The 22,567-nt window shown below is 44.5% G+C and overlaps 1 protein-coding gene across 2 annotated transcripts in view; it reads right to left on the reverse strand.

Annotated features, from left to right (window-relative positions):
- Positions 1–1,353: 1,353 nt before the first annotated feature.
- Dcp1a (decapping mRNA 1A) overlaps positions 1,354–22,567 on the reverse strand; it is a 51,075-nt gene continuing 29,861 nt past the window's right edge. Inside the window, exons 5-10 of one of the 2 annotated variants that reach the window (XM_057770888.1) lie at positions 20,096–20,234; positions 13,426–13,539; positions 9,670–10,425; positions 8,444–8,509; positions 5,354–5,572; positions 1,354–5,105 (exon numbers count right to left, since the gene is read on the reverse strand). In XM_057770888.1, the coding sequence (XP_057626871.1) occupies positions 5,025–5,105; positions 5,354–5,572; positions 8,444–8,509; positions 9,670–10,425; positions 13,426–13,539; positions 20,096–20,234 (1,375 nt within the window). In that variant the 3' untranslated portion in view covers positions 1,354–5,024. The remainder of the gene's footprint in view (positions 5,106–5,353; positions 5,573–8,443; positions 8,510–9,669; positions 10,426–13,425; positions 13,540–20,095; positions 20,235–22,567) is intronic. The other variant, XM_057770889.1, reaches the window with a different exon arrangement.

The raw sequence follows: 22,567 nt of genomic DNA on the forward strand, positions 1-22,567 counted from the left end.
ACAGGCTTTCTAAGAAAGATACAACAAAGCAGGTTCTTACTATGTAGCTAGGCTGGTCCCTTTGGACTCACGAATCTTCCCGCCTCTTCCTTCCCAAGACAGGTTTCATTTATATAGCCCAGAATGATTCTGCTATGCAGACAAGGATGGCCTGGAACTCACCCCACCTGCTGCGTGCTGGGACCCAGGTGCGCGCCACCATGCCTGCAGAGGTCCAGAGAGGTCTCCTGTCAGATAGTGTTTTCTTCCACTCAGCAGTCACCTTCATTCTCTTGATGTTCATGCCCCAATGCACAAAGTATTTTTAAGAAAGTATTAGTCTTTGACAGTTCCCATGAGGCCAGTTGTAGCTGGCATGATTAGGAAGGCCATCTGCTCTAATCTCTATGAAGAAGAGTAACCAAATTAATTTGCTTTCATTTTCTGCTATAAAGACCAACTTCCGGGGCTGGAGAGATGGCTCAGAGGTTAAGAGCATTGCCTGCTCTTCCAAAGGTCCTGAGTTCAAGTCCCAGCAACCACATGGTGGCTCACAACCATCTGTAATGACATCTGATGCCCTCTTCTGGCCTGCAGACATACACGCAGACAGAATATTGTATACGTAATAAATAAATAAATATTTAAAAAAAAAAAAAAAAACCAACTTCCTAGGAGGAAGTGGGAGTGTGGTTCAGTGCTGGGGTATACGTTTAGCACACACTTAGCCCTGGGTTGAATTAAAAACAAAACTAAATTTAAAAAAAAAAAAAAAAGAGGAAACATTGCAGAATTCTAGTTACAAAGAAAGTCAGTTCAGATCTAAACGGAATATGTTGTAATGTGGTCATGAGGCACACTAAACCTCTTCTGGTATACACATGTCTTTGTGTAGTGTGTGCGTGTGTTGGATGCCAGTGGGTTGATACCATGTTCTCTAAATCACTTTTCCACTTTATTCTTTTGAGACAGGGTCTCTCACTGACCCTGGAGCTGCTGAAAGAGTTACAGTGACTTGCCAGGATCCAGCTGTCCCTGCCTCCCGCACTGGGGTCAGAGGCATGTCTTCACACTGGCAACAAACAAAGCAGTTGCTCAGGGTCTGAACTCAAGCCTGTGTGCTTATGGAGCAAGCACTTAGCCACAGAGCTCAGCCCCACGTCACACACCCGTGACTGTCTTCTGGATGTGATGGCCGGACTTCTGGAGAAATAGACGCTGAAACAGGTATACATGGCTTGTCTTGATTTTGGCTGGTTTTGTTCCCCGCCCTTATGCCACCTGAGCAGTACAGGGCTCTGGCAAGGTACAACTCATTCGACAGTTCCTATTTATACAAACTAAATAAAAACACAATTGGAATTTTTAGTAGGTGCTAAAACTTGGTTTTGAAATTTTATTAAAAAAATATATTTGCAAACATATAAAATTTAGGATGAAAAATGCTCATTTTAAAACATGTAATAACTTAATATTTGCAAACATACACAGATGGTATAAAATCCACACCACTAAAAAGGTTAATGAGGTGGCATTGCGCTCATGGAACAAAAGCTTCATGGTGGCGAAGGGCTTCTCGTCTCCTCGAAAGAGCTGAGAACCTGGTACAATGGAAAGCCAGGAGAGCCACACGGCCAAAGCAGTACGAGGAAGGACCACTCACAGCAGTGCGCTAACTCGCTCCCTAAGGATTCACAGATCAAAGGGAAACAACTTTGCATTTTTCCCACTTCAAAGTGATCAATATTGCAATGCAGCATTTTAAAGAATGACGTTGAATCTGAAACATTGCACATCTCGCCTGCTGAAACTTGAAGAAAAGACAACAAAGCAAAATAACCCCAAACCAAAACCCCAGCAGGCTCCTTGAGGCCCCGGCTGCTTGTGGAAATGCTCTCAGGCATGGCCTTTGACGTCTACTGTAAGGAGTTCTGCTCAGACCCAAACACGGGATTCTTGAAAACAGGGCACTGTTGGTTTTAGATGCTCAGAACACAACGGAAGAAAACCAAAGGCAGGCAAGAACAAACTCATGGTCCACAGTAGATGTGTCACAAGGACACAGGACTTAGGCCATGGCCCTCACAGGGTCCTGCTGTGCCCAGTCCTTTCTTTCCTCCACGGTACAGCGCAATGGCTAAGTCTGCTTTGTAAGCAGTGAGGCACCTTCAGTTTCTTTTGCATCGTTAGTATCTCAATGGCAGTTATGGCCTCTACTACTGAAATGAGAAAACTCCAAACAATGTTCTTTGGGGAAGGAAAACAATAAAGCTGCATGGTTTCAAAAGACTACTTACTAGTGGGTTTAATAGTGTTGATAATTCCCACCAGAAGACTGAGAACAAACAGAACCAATGCTCACACATGCAAAATCTGGTCATTGGTATCTAAGCCAAGCCTGGGCCAAGGCCTTGCAAGAAACACCACTGTCCAGGGCAAACTGTAGACAGTCCATACGGAGAGTGCAGGGGTGTCTCTCCTGACACTGATGGTCATGGTCACTTGAGAAATAGGACTCAAAGTCAAGTAGATCAAGTGGCAAGTGTCATGGGGCCCAGGAAAGGTGTATAACTGGGAAGAAGGTTGTCTGAGAGGGACTGGACTGAGGTGGGGTCAGCTGGGGTGTACACCCACTCAAAGACATGACATTAAGTACAACAAAAATAAGAGCAGAGTCACTCATTGGTGACACCCCAGACACACTGTACTCCAAACTCTGGGCTGCTCGTCCCAGACCCTTTGACCGTAGGGGTGAGGGATGGGCTGTGTACACAGACGGACAGAGTGGCCTAAATGCGGTCTCCTAGCTCTGCCAACCTAGCAAGAAGCATCTCCAATGTCCCTTTTAATTCAGCTAAGGTTCCAGCAAAGACACTGTAAACATGCAAGCTATGCTAGTAGAGTTTCTCGATCGTATGCCTGAATGAGGAATAAGGCAATGGAGCTGACTTTGAGGCCAGGCTCATCCAACTGCAACTACCCAGGCTTGGCCTGGCTCTCTGGGGATTCATTCTGGCCTGACATCCTAGTAATCATGAACTGGAACTTCTGGCTTCTGAATCTGAAGTAAATGCTTGGAATATATAAATCTGAGAGTTGAAATAGATTTACCCTTTTCAAGTCTCCATCACTTCGGCACTTGAAAGTTTATGTTTACACTGAGGAAGCCTTCTAGGAGATTCTACTTCAGGTTTGTCTTAGGCATTCCTAGGATTCAGGGTGAAAAGTAGCAGATCTGATTGCAGATGCTCTCAAAGCACCCACTCCTCTCTCTGATATCACACACACTCAAAGGCATCGCTAAACTCAAACTCCTACTGGAAGGAGGACGCCGACTCTCGTTCACTGATGTGCACTGAAGCCACACCCGGGCGACCACACTTACAGAGTGTTCCCTTTATAAGCACAAGCCCGTGGTCCCTTGACCAGCACCTCCTACTGTCAGCAACACGTCATCTCACTAAACTTTTATCTTCCTTAGATGACATATGAACAATTAATTTTTGGTTGCTAAATTTATACACTATCATGAAAACAAACTATCCCTAATTGAGTACGAAAAAGTAGGCTTCCCTGAATTCTGCACACTGCACACAAAACTAGATAGACAGCAAGAGGAGACACTGGACCGAGACGCAGAAACGCTGTCCAGGAAGCATGTGGAGATCAGCAGGAGCCGATCCAAGGAGTCTCTAGGCTAAAAAACTAAGACCAAACTAAAATAAGTAATTAATAAGTAATTATCTAAAATTTCAGCTAGAAAGAAATTGATGAGCCTTTGATTGAGTTCCCATTAAAGCTTGAGCGACTGCTCCCGCGGAACTGTCGCGCCTGTCTGCATTATTCACAGCGAATCCTTATGCTAGCTGGGTTCTTACCCAGCATTAAATTGCTCAGGAGAGTAAGCAGTGCATCTTAATTGGTTAAACACTACAAAATGACCTGTATCAGAGAAACAGACACTTTTCATTCAAAGAATATCTCAAAATTACTATTGCTGAAATAATCAAATTCTACATTAAAATATTACTAACCACCATTACATGCCATAAAAGAATAAATAGAAACCATGGCAGATCGATAGCAGCATCACAAAGCGTCTTCACAGTCGCCCAGGGCTGGAAGAGCTCCCAGCCTAGGATACACTGGGGAGGCTCGGCGGCTCACGTGTGCTCTGCCTCGTCTTCCACACAAAGGAAGGGCAGTGTGAGTGCAGCTCCCTTTCCTGCATAGCTTTAAAACTGCTCTCAGCACACTGGAGGAATGGAACCAGAATGGCTTTGTCAGATCGGTCCACTGGTCCTTTTGTCAAAGCGTCAAGGAAACAATCAACAATAACTTTAACTGTTTAGACAGAAAAGGAAAATAAGGCTGAGCTTCACACACAAACTTGACACTTCCAAACCACTGGAGAGTTTACTAAAAGTGGAGCCTTCTGGTAGGACTGGAATCTCGGCAGCCCAGACTCTGCTTCCAAGGTTCCGTGTCTCCTCCACCAGAGCCCAGCCGGGCCCTAACCAAACAGCCGTGCTTCGCTGGCCTTTGAGCACGGTGGGACCAGGAACACGTAACGAAACACAAAGAAATCCCAGAAGTGTTAAGGCCCAAGCGGGTGCTCATAGAAAACATACTTCACTTGAACAATACCTTCTAAAGAATCAACTTAAATTCTGATCCTTAAAACTTGAAGCTACTTTGTGGAGCTGACATTCAGTTCAGAGCTTGTAGGGCCGGAAGTAGAGGGAGGGCATGGGCTCCACTGAGCTCTGCTGCAAGGCTGGTGGCTCCTCCTTCCACACACACCCACGGAACTCAACACAATGGTCTGTTTTGTTGTTTTTGTCAAACAAAGGTCTGCTGGTGATGCTTCACAGTGAAACCTCCATCATCACTGAGAATGTTCTAGAAAACATCCTTAAGGACCAAGGCTCTCTCAAAGGCTCACACTCAGGCTTCTCAAAGCTCCACATTTTAGTCAGATGGCCCACGAGACACCTGCTTGTTTCTGAGGTGCGCCCTCCACCTTCACATGGACTGTACTCCAGTCATACGTTGTGGTTGTCTTTGTTCTTGGTCAACATCTGCAAGTAGACTTCATGAAGTGTACTGAGGAAGCTAGAGTCGTTCTGGAAGAGACGGGGGGGGGGGGCACAGTGTCAGCTACCTCTTCAGAACTGATCGTGTCACTGACAGCTTAGGAGGACACAAACATGATTGGTGCAGCTAACTCCCCAAACGCAGAGACAATGACAGTGACGGTCATCACCCCACCAGGAGCGCATATCCTGAAAGAGCGAGCTTTCTCCCAGGCAGCCATCTGAATTTGTACTTTGCTGAGATACAAAATTAGAAGCTAAGCTGACCCCCTCCATACCTTTATTAGATGTATCAGTGTGTCCTGGAGCTGAGACTTGCTGAGAATAATGGAAGGCTTTCTCTGACTTTCTGGTGTCCCAACAGTGAGCGGGGAGGGAGAGCTTGCTTTCCGCTCTAGGTCTGTGGACCTGGGAACGGTCTGCTGGAACACACTGGGGGACAGCAGGACAGAGGACACTGCTGTGGTTGCTGCAGCAGCCAGCGGGGGACCTGCCATCTGTGGAGGAACGACAGAGCAGCAGTCACTTCGCACTGCGGCAGGAGCAGGCATCCAAGTCCACACGAGAGACATGTGATGGCAGAGCTAGTATAGCACAAGACTGACGCAGAGCAGAGCTAAATAAACTCTTAGATCCTCGTTTTTCTTTTAGAGAAAGAAAAACTCTGCAGCCTTTGCTACCTCAGAACTCACAATGTAGATGAGACTGGCCCAAAATTCTATCTCTGTAGATGCCAAATGTAGAAGGAACGGCGGGCTGTGTCCCACCACCTGGCTAGCTTTACACCCGAAATAACACACAAACTGTATTCATTTAAACACTGCTTGGCCCATTAGCTCTAGCCTCTTACTGGCTAACTCTCATATCTTGATTAACCCATTTCTATTAATGTGTGTAGCACCACAAGGTGGTGGCTTACCGGGAAGGATCTTAACCTGCATCCATCTTGGAGAGGAGAGCTATAGTGTCTGCCTCACTGCCTTACTCCTCCCAGCATTCTGTTCTGTCTACTCCACCTTAAGTTCTGCCCTATCAGGCCAAGCAGTTTTCTTTATTAATTAACCAATGAAAGCAACAGATAGAAGACCCACCTACATCATATCTCCCAAGTACAGGATTAAAGAGGTGCCCCATACTCCTGGTCTCTTTTTAAAATCTCTGTGTACTCCATTGTGAGCTCCATGGAGCAGGGATGGAAGCCAGAGGACAGTCTTGGCTTGGCCTTCACTTTCCACTATCTGAATCTGAGGATTCTTATCTGAGCCACCGTCTGCCTTTCCTTAAGACTTTATGTGAGCCCGAACCTCATAGAGGAGAAATTGGGAAGTGCACTGGAACACATTGCCACAGGAGACCACTTATTAAATATAATCCCAGCAGCACAGACACTGAGAGAAACAATTAATAAACGGGACCTCCTGAAACTGAGAAGCTTCTGTAAAGCAAAGGACATGGTCAACAAGACAAAACGACAGCCTACAGAATGGGAAAGATCTTCACCAACCACACATCAGACAGAGGGCTGATCTCCAAAATATACAAAGAACTCAAGAAACTGGTCATCAAAAGAACAAATAATCCAATAAAAAAATATGGGGTATAGACCCAGACAGAGAACTCTCAACAGAGCAATCTAAAATGGCTGAAAGACACTTAAGGAAATGCTCAACATCCTTAGCCATCAGAGAAATGCAAATCAAAACAACACTGAGATTTGATCTTACACCTGTAAGAATGGCCAAGATCAAAACCACTGATGACAACTTATGCTGGAGAGGATGTGGGGTATAGGGAACACTCTTGCATTGCTGGTGGGAGTGCAAACCGATACAGCTACTTTGAATTTCAGTATGGCAGTTTCTCAGAAAATTAGGAAACAACATCCTATCTTAAGACCCAGAAATACTACTTTTGGGTATATACCCAAAGGATGCTCAATCGTGCCACAAGGACATGTGTTTAACTATGTTCATAGCAGCATTGTCATAACAACCTAAATGCCCCTCAACTGAAGAATGGATAAGAAATATGTGGCACATTTACACAATGGAGTACTACACAGCAGAGAAAAATAATGACATCTTGAAATTTGTGGGCAAATGGATGGATCTAGAAAACATATTGAGTGAGGTAACCCAGACACAGAAAGACAATTATCACATGTACTCACGCATAAGTGGCTTTTAAACATAATTTACAAAGAAGACCCTAAGAGAGACATACATGGATCTAATCTCCATGGGAAGTAGAAAAAGACAAGATCTCCTGAGTAAATTGGGAGCATGGGGACCAGGGGAGAGGGTAGGAGGGGAGTGGAGAAAAATATATAGCTTGATAAAAACAATTAAAAGAAGGAAAAATGATTTTATGTGTGCTTTTCCTTTTATGTGTATGGGTGCTTTGCCTGCATGTATGCCTGTGTACCAGAAGAGGGCATTGGATCCTCTGGAATTAGAGTGACAGCTGCCAGTGCATGCTGAGAACTACAGCTAGATCCTCAGGAAAGAGAGGCACCATTGGTGCTCAGCACCTGCTGAGTCAACTCTCCAGCTCTTTGCTTTTGCTATAGAACTGGGCTGGGAGCATCTCCTGATGACCACAAGAGGACAAGCTTTCCTGAAGCAGACAGAGGAGAACTTCTGAATTCAGGAGAGGGTACAGGCTCAGCAGCAGGCAAGCAAGCGACACAGCAGAACTGTGTCTTTCAGGGTTGGTGGACAGCACGTGTCAAAACCAGGGCAGTGTTGGAAAGAAGGGGTGAAGTGTGCAGGCCTAGTGAGGGGCTGTGCAGCACAGTGGTTGTCTGCAGGGACTCTCTGCTTTTCCAGGTCAAGGTTGATATGGTGCCCAGCACTCACCCAGTTACAAATAAGGCCAATGGCCCACCCAATGGCTGACCTGCCCGCTGCAGTCAATGCTGATGTCTCCGTAGAGTTAACAGAAGGTCTGTAAGGCTCAGCACCTCAGTTCTAGAAGGGACACCTTGACAGGTCAGAGCTTGAGCGCCTCAGCTTTCACTAAGGTGGTAAGAGTGGACTTTACACCAACAGAACCAAAAAATGTTCAATGTGCTTTTCAGAGAAAAGGAAGTCCCAGGGCTAGGGAAATGGTGAAGTGCTTGCCATGCCTGCTTTAGGTTAGCTTGAGAGGACCTGAGTTTGGATTCCCAGAAACATGTAAAAAAAAATCTGGATGGCTGTGGTGGCCCACCTGCAATCTCAGTGCACAGGAAGTGGGGACAACAACTTGGTTAGGTTCAACCAGAAGCCCTGGCTCAGCACATAAAGTGGAGAAGAACTAAGGAAGACACCTAAAGTCAGCGCTGGCCCTGTGTACGTACGTACACACACACACCCCGGGATTCTTACCGGGACGGCGCTGGGCAACACCTTAGGCTGGGCAAATACTTCAGGATCCTGGTTTTGCTGCATAGACTGAAATGTTTAATGGAAAAGAACAGACAGTTAGTGGTGACAAATCTTACTTATCAACAAGGAATGGTTCAGAGGCTGAGAGAAACTTCTTGGCAATGCAACCAAGGACTCCTCTCCACCATGAGAGCTTTGGGCCGAGGACCCGTGGAGTCCCCTGGGAAGATGTGCTGGCAGAACCTTTCAGGTGGCTCTAAGAAGTGTGGTGGGGCTGAACTCAGGGCTTGCGAGTCAGGCAGACTGTACTAGTGACCATAGCCTCAGTTCTGGGGTTTGTTTGTCTAGCGTGCAGGCTGGCCTTGAACTTACATTCTTCCTGCCTCAGCCTCTTAAGCAGCTGCAAGTTTTCTTTTCTTTGCAAAAGCAAGATCTTAAAATCAGTTATTCCCATCTAAGTGAGTATTTACACATATGTAAGTGTTTCTACCAGGCAGCATGCAAGAGTGTTGTGCTGTCTTTTAGGGCTGATCGTGGAGAAGGCACCGCCTGAGCTTCCAGATTAACTGAGCCTTGGGACAGACCCTTTCCCTCGCAATCAGAAACCAAAGGAAACTTCCTTCTCTAGGCTTCTTCTGGTATTTTATCACAGCAAAGAAAAAGAGCAGGATCCTACCTCCTGACACAACCCTGCCCCTAGAGCGGAATGCTCCTTCGGTTGATGCAGTCAGCAGTCACAGAGCAGCCACTCCACTCCCTTCCGGTTGTGACCAGGCATCACTCACACAAACTCGGCTCCTTTCCCCTCTACATCACTCTACCATGAAGCCTCACTGACTGGACATTTAAAAAAAACCCTTGTCCACACTGCCCAACACAGGCCCCTACTGCTCAGGCCCAAGTGACTGTCCCCTTATTCTGTAACGAATGGCCTGACTCCTGTTTCTGCCATTTCCAGCAAGGCATATGTCATTCAGAGTGTTTCAGTGCCTTCCAAGGTCTGAGAACAAAACTCAAACTCCTTAATTTACAATTTATTCATCTCCCAGTGCTAACTCCCCCAGGTTTGTTCCTATAGCAAATTCAGTTACTACTGACCATGGGCAGGGTGGGGGTGGCTAGTGTACAAAATAACACACGCACACAGACACATGCACACAAGTGTGTCACATCACTTAAAACTAAGGCTCTTGCAGTTTAATCCCTTCACTCCTTCCTGCCATTACCTGAAGGGCTGGAGCAAGCACCATGTTGCTCAGGGACGCTGAGGTTGCTGCTCTTGCTGCTGCTGTCTTAGAGGGAGGCTCTATGAAGCTCTCAGGGGTGGCCAGTTGTCCAGCTGCTGAAAAGTTGGGTGCCATTGCACCTTTTCCAAGCGGCTGTGCCTGTATTTGGTCATGCTGTGGGGTCAACCTGAGTTTCTGGAGCAGATCAACGCTTGGGAGTGGCGTGCCAGCTGTGCTCGACAGGCTCCCTGGGGCTCTGAAGGGGCTCTGGCTAGCAATCAGACTGCTGTGGCTGAGCTCAGGGACCGGCTGGTTCAGGAGTGGAGACTTCCGTCGAGGTGTGGTCTTCACTGCTTGCATTAAGGTACTATTCCGAGGTAAGTGGGGAAGCTGTGTGGCAGAAGCTTCGGCTGGCAGAGGGGGACTGAGGACAGGGCTTAGCGGGATCGTGTAGCTTGGGGCATGCTTTTCACCCGCCTGTGCAATGGAGGCAGGAGTGATGAGCACCGGGGTGGTGGCTTCAGGCTGGACTGTGTGGCGAGCGCCAGAATGGACACCCAGGTTTTCAGTCTGAGGTGCTCCCCCTGACTGCTCGAAGGAAAATGGGAGGAATGAGCTGGGCTCTTTCTGCGCTGTATCTCCGGGCAGCTTCTCCACGTCTTCTGACTCTAGACCCATGACTGCCGGCTGCTCCTTTGGCAATGAGGTTCCAAACAGCTCTTCTACTGTCAGATGCTTGTGCCCAGATGAAGCAGACTAAAAAGTAAAATCAAACAACACAATGGAAGAACTCTCTGTGAACAACTGTAACCAAAATACTTTTTCATTACATAGAAATATGTAGAAGCAAGGAGAAAAAAATGCCTGGGGTAACCTAGGATGCAGAAGGATTCTGCAGCGCCTATCAAAGGCTCTCCAGGTCAAGGATAGAAATCTGCTTCTAACAAAGTCTGTACTGTGGAGTTCTAGGCAATAGTTTAGCTTACTTGTTCCCCTGGTGAACTTAGCTACACTTAAGGGGCACTGGTATCACAACAAAGCTCCCTGGGCCGAAGTGCCCTTTGTTACTGACATACCGGGACATGATCCCAGCAAGAAAGGGGACCAAAGTCTAAGAAATTAATTTTTACTGTTCTCCACAAAAAGCTAGCACTAAACTGCAGGAACCTAAATACCCGAAACAATCTCACCCATTATTATGAGGCCTTTGCTGCTCCGTGCCCTCAAATGCCAGGGACCCATCCATCCACACTGAAGACTGGAGCTAGGGGAAGGGCTCGGTGGGGAACCTGCTCCAGCATGTGTGTGTGCAGAGGGTATTCTTTATTCCTCTTTTTGCTGTGCTCTTAAGGTTAAAGTGAGATTCTGAATCTGGAGTGGTTTTATTTTATTTTGAGACAGGGTTTCTCTACTGCCCTGACTGTCCTGGAACTCACTATGCAGACCAGGCTGGCCTCGAACACTGAAAGATCTCTTACACAGTGAAGCTACATCAAAATGTCTTTTTAAATTGTAGAAGTAAAAAGGAATAATAATAATTCACATGGCTCAATTTCCTCATATATTTACTTCTCTAGAGCCCAAATTCTAAATAAAAATTATCAAGGTTAAATTCTTTAGTACTAACTGGAAAATTTACAGAATTGTAAAGATAAAAATTACATAACCAATCACATAACCATATGTGATAATTATCTCACAGTTTTGCTACCAAGCTATGTACACATCAGATCTTGGGTCGCTTATACTCTTTGGGGGATGTATCCAGGTAGGCCTTAAGTTTTCAACAATCATGTTTCAGCTTCCTGATTGCTCAATGTCCAGTAATTAAAAAAATTCTTTATGATAAAAAAATGGTTCAAGATTGTGTGATAAGAACTGCCTGTAACCCTGGATGGCGAGTGGAGCTAGGAGAATTAGTCTGGATTTAAGGTAAGCCTAGCGTACACAGTGTGTTCCACACTGGACCAAAACCAAGACCAAATCAAATAAAACAAAATTTCCAAACAATGTCCTCACCACCGAGCTGAGAGTGGAGCAGAGCTGTACACTAGAAGCCAGGGGACAGTGGGGAGGAGGCGAGGTCCAAAGGCACCTCAGACACCTAATGCGTTCTCAGCTAGATGAAACTATCCTCTAGTCTCTAATCCAATCCAGCCAAGTTAACTCAAACAAAACCAAAGGGAAGTAATGGAAAACAATATTCATATTCATTAATGCAAATTAATGTAGATTATAAAATCATACTGTTATGTATATACACCACATTTAGATCTATTTTGGAAAATGAAGTATTAGGGCTACTCTGCAGAAATTTCAGGTAAGAAGTCATATTTGTATGTTAAAAAATAGGAATAATTAAATCATATGAAAAAAACTAAACAAACCACACCAGAGAAATATTACCAAGAGAATTTTACAAGTGTATTATGAAATTGAAATGCATTTTTTGTGAGCTGTATTTGTGGTATATAGACAAGTTCATGTGGTATACAAACGTAGGTAACGTGCACGTTTGTGAAGGACACAGTCAATGTCCGATGTCGTCCCCTAGGAACCAGGACTCACCATTCAGCTAGAGCGGCTGCCCCACGAGCTCTAGAAGCCTGTCTCTGTCTGCCTCCTCAGTGCACCAGCAAGCTCAGCTTTCGTGTGGATGCTGGACCCGCACCCTGGCCTTCATGCTTGCATGGCCAGCACTGCACTGACCTAAATCCCCCTCAGCAGTCCTCATGAAATGGGATTCAATACCAAGGTTTGGCAGCATCATCTCTACCCAACACTAGATGGCAGTGTTACTAAACAGATTGTCTTTCTGTGTAAGGGCAGAGGAAGGATTTATAATTGTTTCAGACAATCACGCAGCTTTTGACAAAATCCAAATCTCAATATTTTATAATTCCTTGGTTGTAGCTGAAAAAAAGATATAGTTTTACTTTATTTCATGTTTTTGAGACAAAGTCTTGCTATACAGCTTCACAGCCTTCACATTTGGGAGTTTCCCGCTCAGTTTTGGGCTTGTAAGCCCAGTGTGAGGCAGGGGTAGGGTCACAGGGACTTATTGGCTAGTCTAGTCAGCCATGGCGAGCTAAGGAGAAACTCTGCTTACAACATAAAATGAGCCAGGTGGTGGTGCGTATCTTTGATTCTAGTGTTCAAGAGGCAGAAACAGGAGGATCTCTGTGAGTTTGAGGCCAGTCTGCGAGTTCCAGGACAGCCAGGGCTACACAAAGAAACCCTGTTTCCAAAAACCAAACAACGAAACAAAACAATAAAACAAAAAGGTAGGTGGGGTCTAAAGAATGGCATTTGAAGTGGTTGTGCCCTCCAAACGCACACAGGTCAGAGTGCTGTAACGAGGCAGGAACCAGTGGGCAAGGAGATAATAGAATTGTTGGCACAGACAGATGCCAGGTCGAGTCTTGTGGGCCATTGTTATGAGTGAGACAGGACCCCATGGGAAGCTGTAAAAGGAGAGGCACGAAAGTTAGGCTTTAGCAGCTCATTCTGCTTGTCTGGGTGAGCACAGAGAAAGGAAGCAGTGTCAAGAACAAAAGCTAGGCGACTAGAAAGGAGGCTGCTGCACAGTCCAGATGAGAGTTTCATGGGCCTGGGGAAGGAGCTGGGGACATGTCATTATGATGTCACACATATGATCTGACAGACAAGTGATGAACCAAGCTTGCCCAGTGGTTCAAATCCTAAAATGTCACTGCTTTGTTACTTTGACAAGGCTAGGGCTTTAGCTGTACAAACCTTATCTTGTAACCCAGAGGGTGTCTCTTCTAGAGTCTCGGTGCTTCCCAGATTGGAGAGCTGAGTGCTTGGCTGTAACCCAGGGCTGGAGATATTTGAGCTGCCCATCTGATTCTTGGAAAAGAATTAAAAGAAAAAGTCTATCATCTGAAAAAGGATTGCTGTCTAAAATTTGGTTTACATTTGAAGTTATCAAAAAATTCCTTAATTAAAAAATAAGCAAAAAACCTCATAATGTTTCTATCAATTCTTATAACTTCTATAAAATTTCTATAAAGTGAAGAATCTATGTCTATATATGGTAGCTCCAACCATTTTGGTTTTAATCACTCATTTTAAGAAAAAGATATCATTTTTCTACCAGATTTTTCCATAACTTAAGTTACATAGGATACCTTTAACTGTTGGGAGCCACAGCTCGACCTGCATGCCCATCTCTGACAGCCCGCTGAGATCATGCCCCTGAGCACTCCAAGAAACCAGCAGTTTGTTCTCTGCCATGGCTTTATCTTTTAAAATTGCTACATAAAGTAGAATGGAATACAAGCACTGCACTGGCTTCTGACACATGGCATAATACCTTTAAGGTTCATGCAAGCTAATTTATAATACCAACAGCTCGTTCCTTTTCAAATGCCAAGCATACAACATCTGGATTATTTTCACCTTTAAAGATTTTTATTTTATGTGCATGAGTGTTTTGTCTACATGTATGTATGTGCATTGTACGCGGGGAGGTCAGAATGGGGCACTGGATCTCCTGGAGCTGGAGTTAAAGATGATGTGAACTGTCGGTCCTGGGAACTGAACCAGTTGCTCAGGTGCTCTGACCACTTGAACCATCTCTCCAGCACCCTTTCAATCTCTAAAAGCTATCTGTCTATGTGTAGTAATCATGTGTGTGGACATGGGTGAGCACCTGTGCAGAAGGAAGCCAGAGGAGGATCTCGGGTCACTCCCTCTCACAATGAACCTGGGCTCACTCTCGTCTCACTGTTTTGGCCAAACACTGTTTGGCCAGCAAATCCTTAATTTTTAAGTCCAAATTCTGAAGCCTCTGTTCCTCCATCCCATCTGTACCTGTTGAGGGTACAGGCTGACAAGGCATGCTTTCTTATGGGGGTGATGGGAATCAAACCCTGGTCCTTACACTGTACACTAAACTGTCTGAACACTGAGAACTCTCCCCAGTCAGTCATGAACATAGCTTGAATAACTGTGCAGACGAGTTTCATCTCACTAGAGTAGATACCTAGGCAAAGACAATTAGGGTATAATTGGCAAATGTTTTCTTCTAAAAGTTTTCCTTCCTTCCTTCCTTCCTTCCTTCCTTCCTTCCTTCCTTCCTTCCTTCCTCCCTCCCTCCCTCCCTCCCTCCCTCCCTCCCTCCCTCTCTCCCTCTTTTTGAGACAGTCTTGCTATGCATTTCAGATTGATTTTGAATTCATGGTCTTTTTGCCTCAGTCTTCTAACGTTCTGAGATTACAGGTGTGACAACCACACTTGACTTAGTTTTTTCTTGTGCATGTACATGTGGATTTTGTGTGCAAATGTGTGCATATGAAGGCTGGGGTTGAAGCTGGATGTCCTCAGTCACTCTTTCCTTTATTGAGACAGGTGTCACACTCACAGACTCTGCTATACTGGACAGCCACCAAGTCACAGAGATCCTCTAGTCTCTGCCTCCCCAGTACTGTCCTGAACCCACAGCTGGGGGTCCTGCTCAGGTCCTCATGCTTGCGTAACAAACATGTACTGCCACCCTTCCAGAATTCAGGGATCAGTCTGATGTTTCTTTCCATTTACATGTACAAACCAGTCTGAGCTGAATTTTGAATTAGATGTTACAACAGTTTGGTTAAAATTCATTTTATGTGGACATGTATGTATACGGACACCCCAATCCATTTCAATACCATTTAAATTTGCACTTGCTAAAAGTGATGTTGCACCAGGCGTGGTGGTGCACTCCTTTGATTCCAGCACTCACAAGCAGGCAGACTTCTGTGAGCTCGAGGCCAACCTGGCTTACAAAGCAAGTTCCAGGACAACCAAGGATGTTACACAGAGAAACCCTGTCTCAAATGACCAAAGCCAAAAAAAGGTGATACTGCAAGTGAAAATATTTTTGTTATTAAAAAGAATCTTTGGTTGGTCCTAGGTTCAAATCTTAATACTGAAAAAATAAACACAAGGCAATGTAACATACACAAGAATCCTTAAAGATGACGACTGATGGACAGGCAGTTATGATGTTTTGGAAATCTAAGTCACAGTTTAGAGATCTGTTCCAGCTTCTGTTAAGTACTGTCTATGTCAGACTAACAATAAAAACAAACAGCAAAACAAGAAACATCTCTAAACTTCACCACACAACAGAACAATTCTAACAAGAAAAATAAAAGTTAATTTTCTTGATATACTTTTCAGAAACATGCTCAACAGAGAACTAGGGACTCAAATATTAACTGAATAGATAGAATGATGCATTTCTCCTATTCAAATGATAATTCTTATATTATTTTAGAACATCTTTTTTTTTTTTTTTTTTTTTTTTTTTTTAAGACAGAGTCCCACATAACGGCAGGGAAACCCTACGTCCGTTCTAATCCACTCTGGGTTGTCAACTGTATTGACATCTAAAGCAATAGCAGACCTACCTGAAACTGCTTCTTGGCAAACCCCAGTTGCAGGATTACAGGACTCCTAGTGACATTAAGGTGATATAACCAAGAAACACAAGCCAACAGCAGGCCTGTTTTAATCATTGATACCACAGGAAATTTTAATGAGAGAACCTGGAACTTCATTTTGGAAATGAGTCCCACAAAATAAGGGCTTTCCTTTTATCGCTTAAGGAGCCAGAGGACCCAGGAGGAGCTGGAGGAGGCAAGGCAGCAGCAGGAGCTGTGCCCATCCACAGCCTCCCTGAGCTTGGCTGAGCACAGTGGACACAGCAGAGGCCAGGTCTCACTCACAGGAGGACTGCTGTTGGCTCTTGGTTAAGAATAAAGCCCTGATATGTTTTATATTCTTTCTACTGAGTCCATTGTTTATCCTCACAAATGCAGATCAATAAAGAGTATTTAATAATAATAATAATAAAAAAAGACAGAGTTCCTTCAGACTAGCCTGAAACTTACTAAGTAACTAAAGCTGGTCTTGAACCCTGACCTTCAGTCTCTGCCTTCCTGGGATCATAGGCATGTGTTACTACGCCTAGTTCCAGAACACGAAGTCAACTCATGTCACCCATCTGAGTTAAGGTGAAAATGATCTGTAAAAGGCCATAAAATATTTTACTCTACCAGGGTCTTCAAAAGTCACTCAGGAACATAATGCTGTCCCTAAGAACACTTCAAAGCAGGTATAACGCTCAGACACACGGGCACCTCGTGGGCACCATAGTAGCCAGTCTGAGGCACTTCAGGGCGTGGTACCTGTAAGAGTCTCTGTTCAAGGTCCATTTTCTGTGTTGATGATGGCCACCAGTCATAAAATTTAGTAGGAGATATGTCCAATCACAAACAAATTTGTTAGAGGATAATATTTCACAAAATCTTTGAGGAGGTTCAAAATGGGTTGTAGTGGCCCATGCCTATAGTTGTAACACTCGGGGACTGGAAGCAGAAGTCCAAGGTCTTCCTTGTCTACACAATGAATCTGGAGCCTCACCTAACGAAAACCTTCTAATCTACTAATTCTATTTCAAGTAATTAATCTTAGGAGAAGATTAATGTGATATTTGGTGATTTAGTTATGGGTCTGTATTGCTGAGGTCTTAAGAACAAAATTTAAGGCAGGCAGTGGTGGCTCACATCTTTAATTCCAGTACTTGGGAGGCAGAGGCAGGCAGATTCTCCATTGAGTTCTAGGCCAGCCTGGTCTACAGAGCAGGCTACACAGAGAAACCCTATCTTGAAAGACCAAAAAGGAATTAAGAGAAATCTAGGGTATTATTTATGTAAAGTTCCAGTTGGGAGTAGTAGTGCACTCCTTTAATCCCAGCAATTGGGAGGCATAGGAAGGCAGATCTCTGTGAGTTCGAGGCCAGTCTGGTCTGTAGAGTAAATTTTTAGGATAGCCATGACTACACAGAGAAACTGTCTTGAAAAACAAACAAAAAAATCCTAACATACATAAACTACACACTTGGACAGAATTTTGGAAGGACACAAGAATTATCAATGATTCTTTCTAGCTGGCAGAATTACTACATTCCCTTCCTTTTGTTTACTACTTGTTTTTTTTTTTTTTTCGAGACAGGGTTTCTCTGTAGCTTTGGAGCCTGTCCTGGAACTCCTTTTATAGACCAGGCTGGCCTTGAACTCCCAGAGATCCGCCTGCCTCTGCCTCCTGAGTGCTGGGATTAAAGGCGTGCGCCACCAACGCCCGGCTGTTTACTACTTGTTGAACATAAAGTTTTCTACAGCATTATGAATTGTTTGCCTGGGAAAAATAATGGTATTCCTACACTTAAGAACAATTAAAAATACTGTTCTTAAATTTTTTTTCCCCACAAAACTTGGAAAAAAGAATCAAAATCCAGGATTATGTCCTGTGGCTAGAAGCAATGCAAACTGGGCTAGCTGTAAAGTCAGTGGCTTTAGCTGTCTTTCATTATATGAAATATTTGTGCTGTTGTGGTAGTGTACAGTGTGATTTCAACAGTCAGGAGGCCAAGTCTGAGACCCTCCAAGGGGGGGGGAGATGATTATCTTATATAAACTGTCTGAACAGGGAAGATTTAGAATTGAAAGTGAATCTCATTAAACCTGAGGCCTTGCCTATCCTTCCTGCCCTTGGCTGCCACTCTCTTAAGTCCACCAAGAAGACACAGAGAGACCGTCTGCCTACGTGCTGCCAGGGAAGAGTCATCTACACACTGAGATCCGGAGCCATTTCCAATGGCAGCTCCATATGCCAAGACAGGCAAACAAGGCAGAAAGCAGAGCTTTTATTAAGGAAGTTCTGCTTATTTATAGTCTTTAAAGACAAAAAGAAAGCCCTATAAGTAAAATGTTAAAGATTTAACAAATCTTCAAGCATTTCATTTGAATCTAACTTTGCATAACATCTTATGTATTCCAGCATGTTTTTTTTTTTCAATAGAAGATGCTTTCTGTATGATTTGCTTTTGCAGTAATTGAAAATAGAAACCTTATCAGATTTTCAGATTGTGCACTTGACACTAGAGTTTCTAGTGTCTAGGGGTTGGGTGCAGTAGTGGAGAGCATGCTCAACTCCAGGAAAAGTGCTAAAAGATTTAAAAAAGAAGCCTTCTTTCCTTTTGTGGTTTTTTGCTTCTCAGCCAGAGATGTAAGCCAAGGCCATTTCTTGCAACATCTGTCCTACTGACAGTACAGTTTCTGTCTTAAAGGGACTTCGACCCAGTTACCACTCAGGTAGTAATGATCAACACCCATGAACACAGACAGCTAACGAGAATTGCAAAGGTATTATGAGACGAGATCTATGGAAAATTAGTTAACCTTTGGACCAAGCCGTTTTTAACAAAAAATAAACAAACCTCAAATTTTATTTTTATTTGATTTTTTTTAACAATCATGATTTAGCCATTTGGTGGTGGTGGATGTCTTTAATTCCAGCACATGGGAGGCAGAGGCTGTTGGATCTCTGAGTTAGAGGCCAGCCTGGTCTACAGAGTTCCAGGACAGTCAGGGCTACAAACAGAAATGTTGTCTCGAAAAAGTAAAACCTAAGCCAAAAGAAAAACAAAACAAAAGCAAAAATTAATTAGACAGTCAGATTGATGACACACACCTTTAAACCTAGCACTGGAAGGCAAAGGTAGGTGGATCTCTGAGAGTTCAAGGACAGTCCGCGCCAGTCACAACTAAGCCGTGAAACCTGGTCCAGAAAAAAACAAAACAAAAAACAACTACGAGACAAAATATTCCCAGATCACCCCCGTCCCCCCCCCAAAAAAAGAGAAAAAAAAGAGTCATGCCTCCAAACAAACGAGACAGATAACACCGAATTTCAGAAAAGTGTCACATGTGGGTAAAATTCCAAATGATGGGCTCAATGACAGAACACAAATGTGCCATTTACTATTAAGGGGCACAAATTACCAGACTGTTTTATTTTTTTATTATTTATTTATTTATTGATTGATTGATTGGATTTTCGAGACCGGGTTTCTCTGTAGTTTTTGGTGCCTGTCCTGGAACTAGCTCTTGTAGACCAGGCTGGCCTCGAACTCACAGAGATCCTCCTGCCTCTGCCTCCCGAGTGCTGGGATTAAAGGCGTGCGCCACCACCGCCCGGCTACCAGACTGTTTTAAAAAATCCACATAAATCCCCAAGGCCATCTAGCACTGAATAGGACTGCAGGGGTGAGGAGGCGCTGTGACACTTTCCCTGAGATACCCGTTGAGCATCAGCCTCCACCCTCCATGACCATCTTCTCCCACGGTAATGCTATGATGACCACAGGAACAGAGAACGGATTGTATGATTCCTCCCTAACCACGCACTCTGAGGGAAGCGGACTGTCCTCAGTCTGTTAGGTTTGATCTTGTAGACCCTCTTCTTTTCTAAACTGAGGACTGCTGCGGGCACTGGAGTGACTCTGCCTGTCTCCGAGACTCCAGCAGGATGCTCTCTCTCCTTTGGTATTCCCTGGTCAGCACCCAGAGAGCCTTACCCTCTCATACTCATCCTTGGCTCTGCTAAGCATCTCCAGGATGTCGATGGGCCTCTGGTCGCTGCAGCCATTGGCTTGGCTGGGACTCTGTTTATCTCGAGCAGCCTGCTGGGATCGCCGTGTCTCCTCTTCTACCACACTATAGGAGGAGAAACAGGTTTCAGAAAAACCACTTCACACAACTGGACTCTGGGACTCTCTTGTCGACTTTCCAAGTAAGAGTGTCACAAGACACTGTCCTTGCAATAGATAAAGAACCTTGGTTACCTCATTCCAGAAAATACATGACTTACCCATGTCACCATCTTAGTCACAACAGTGAACAGCCCCTTACCTTAAGTAGGCAAAAACAGAACCCCTTTCTGGAGGTGGTAAAAATAGGTCCATTAAGAAATCCGTTCAAGCATCTCCTTTTCTCCCACAAGTAACTCAAAGTCAGTAGGAGTAAGTGGTGAATGGACATCACTAAGACATGGAAAACCGAGCAGGATACTGTGAACTAGCCTTGAAAATGGCTGTTGGTGAATTCTCTACAAGCAGACAAAAGGCTCTGTGCTGAACGGGTGACCAAACTCAGGGTAGTTATGGGTATGTATTATATTTTATTGGCACTATTTAATTCTTCATTTATGTTCCGAAGGCAAAAGTCTCAAGTTAAGAATGCCACGGACAGGGTTGGGGTCTTCAACTCTTTTTACAGGCTTACATTTTAAATAACAACCTTGCTCTTCCTTGCATCCTCCACCAAAGAAAAGGTTTGAAGTCACTGAGCAATTTCAGTAAAATTGTTAGGAACTAAAGGCTGGATGGGGACCACATGGGTACTTTATTTCCTGTATAAATTTTAATAATGCAACTAATTTAAAAATACATTCAGATTTCAGTCACAAGCTACAATGACTAGGCCTTCCTGCTATGAGATTTTATAGGTGCAAGTCCCTTGTGGCAGTGTTAACTGAGATCTCACAGGCAATGAGTCAAACAACTCAGTAGCAAAAGGCTCATTTTGAAAGGACACGAGAAACAGGAGTAACACGAGCAACAGAAATAAGGCTACGTTACTCAGTGTCAGTTAGGACAGCCTGCCCAAGACTCCCATGGGAGACACAGCAATGACAGTCATCACTTCACACTAGATTAAACAATACTGCATCTTAAAAAGATGGCAGAGCTAAGCAAGACTAGAGACATAGCTCAGTTGCTAGCAAATCATGCTTTGCAAGCCAGTTGGAGCTCCAGAACTTACATAAAAAAGATGGGAGCTGCTGGGTGGTGGTGGTACACAACCTTTAATCCCAGCACTCCGGAGGTAGAGGTAGGGGAACCTCTGTGAGGCCAGTCTACTCTACAGGCTCCAAAGCTACACAGAGAAACCGTGTCTTGAAAAAACCAATAATAAATAAATAAAACCCAAAACTAACCAACCAAACAAACAAACAAGCTGGGAGCTAGTTCAGTCGGTAAAGTATTTGCTGTGAAGACATTAGCATTGGGATCTTCAGCACTCATTTAGAAACCAGGTGCAGCAGTGTGCACTTGGAATTGGAATCTAATTGGGGGGAAAGTGGAGACAAGACAGACCAGACCCTGGAATTCACTGGCCAATCTACCTGAGTCAGTGAGGGACAGGTTTAGTGAGAAACTGTCTCAAAAGACAAGGTAGAGGATAGAGATAACACCTGCTTGACATTAACCCCTGGCTTCTACCTGCATGTGCACACATACATGTACACTCACATTCAGATACAAATACACAAAACAACATGATGGTGCATGCTTGTAACCCCACAGCAGAGAATTAGAGGCAGGTAGTTTCTCTGGGACTCACTGGCTAGCTAATCTAGCTTGCGTGGTGGGTTCCAGGCCAGTGAGACCTCAAACTCACAGAGATCCACCTGCCTCTGTTCTTGGAGGTTTCATTCTCAGCCTGTCTTGTGTGTATAGATAAGATGTAAGCTCTCAGGTGAGCATAATGGTGTACATGTTTACTCCTAGTACTCACCTGGGAGGCAGAGAAAGGTGGATCTCTGAGTTCGAGGCCAGCCTGTGTTACATAGTAAGTTCCAGGACAGCCAGGGCTACGTAGAGAGACTATCTTAGGGTTCCTATTGCTGTGATAAAATACCATGACCAAAGCAAACTGGGGAGAAGAGGGTTTACTGTGCTTATTCTTCCACATCCTGTTCATCACTGAAGGAAGTCAGGGCAGGAACCTGGAGACAGAGCTGATGCAGAGCCCATGGAGGAGTGCTGCTTACTGGCTCACCCCAATGCTTGCTCAGCCTTGCATCTTTGTTTTGTTTTGTTTTTGAAATACAGTTTCTCTGTAGCTTTGAAGTCTGTTCCAGTGCTAGTTCTTGTAGACCAGGCTGACCTTGAATTCACAGGGATCTGCTAGCCGCCTGGCTTCAGCCTGCTTTCTTATAGAACCGGGGACCAGATGGGTGTGGTGCACGCCTTTAATCTCAGCAC

The sequence above is a fragment of the Chionomys nivalis genome, chromosome 5 (genome assembly GCF_950005125.1).
Source record: "Chionomys nivalis chromosome 5, mChiNiv1.1, whole genome shotgun sequence".
Classification (NCBI taxonomy): domain Eukaryota; kingdom Metazoa; phylum Chordata; class Mammalia; order Rodentia; family Cricetidae; genus Chionomys; species Chionomys nivalis.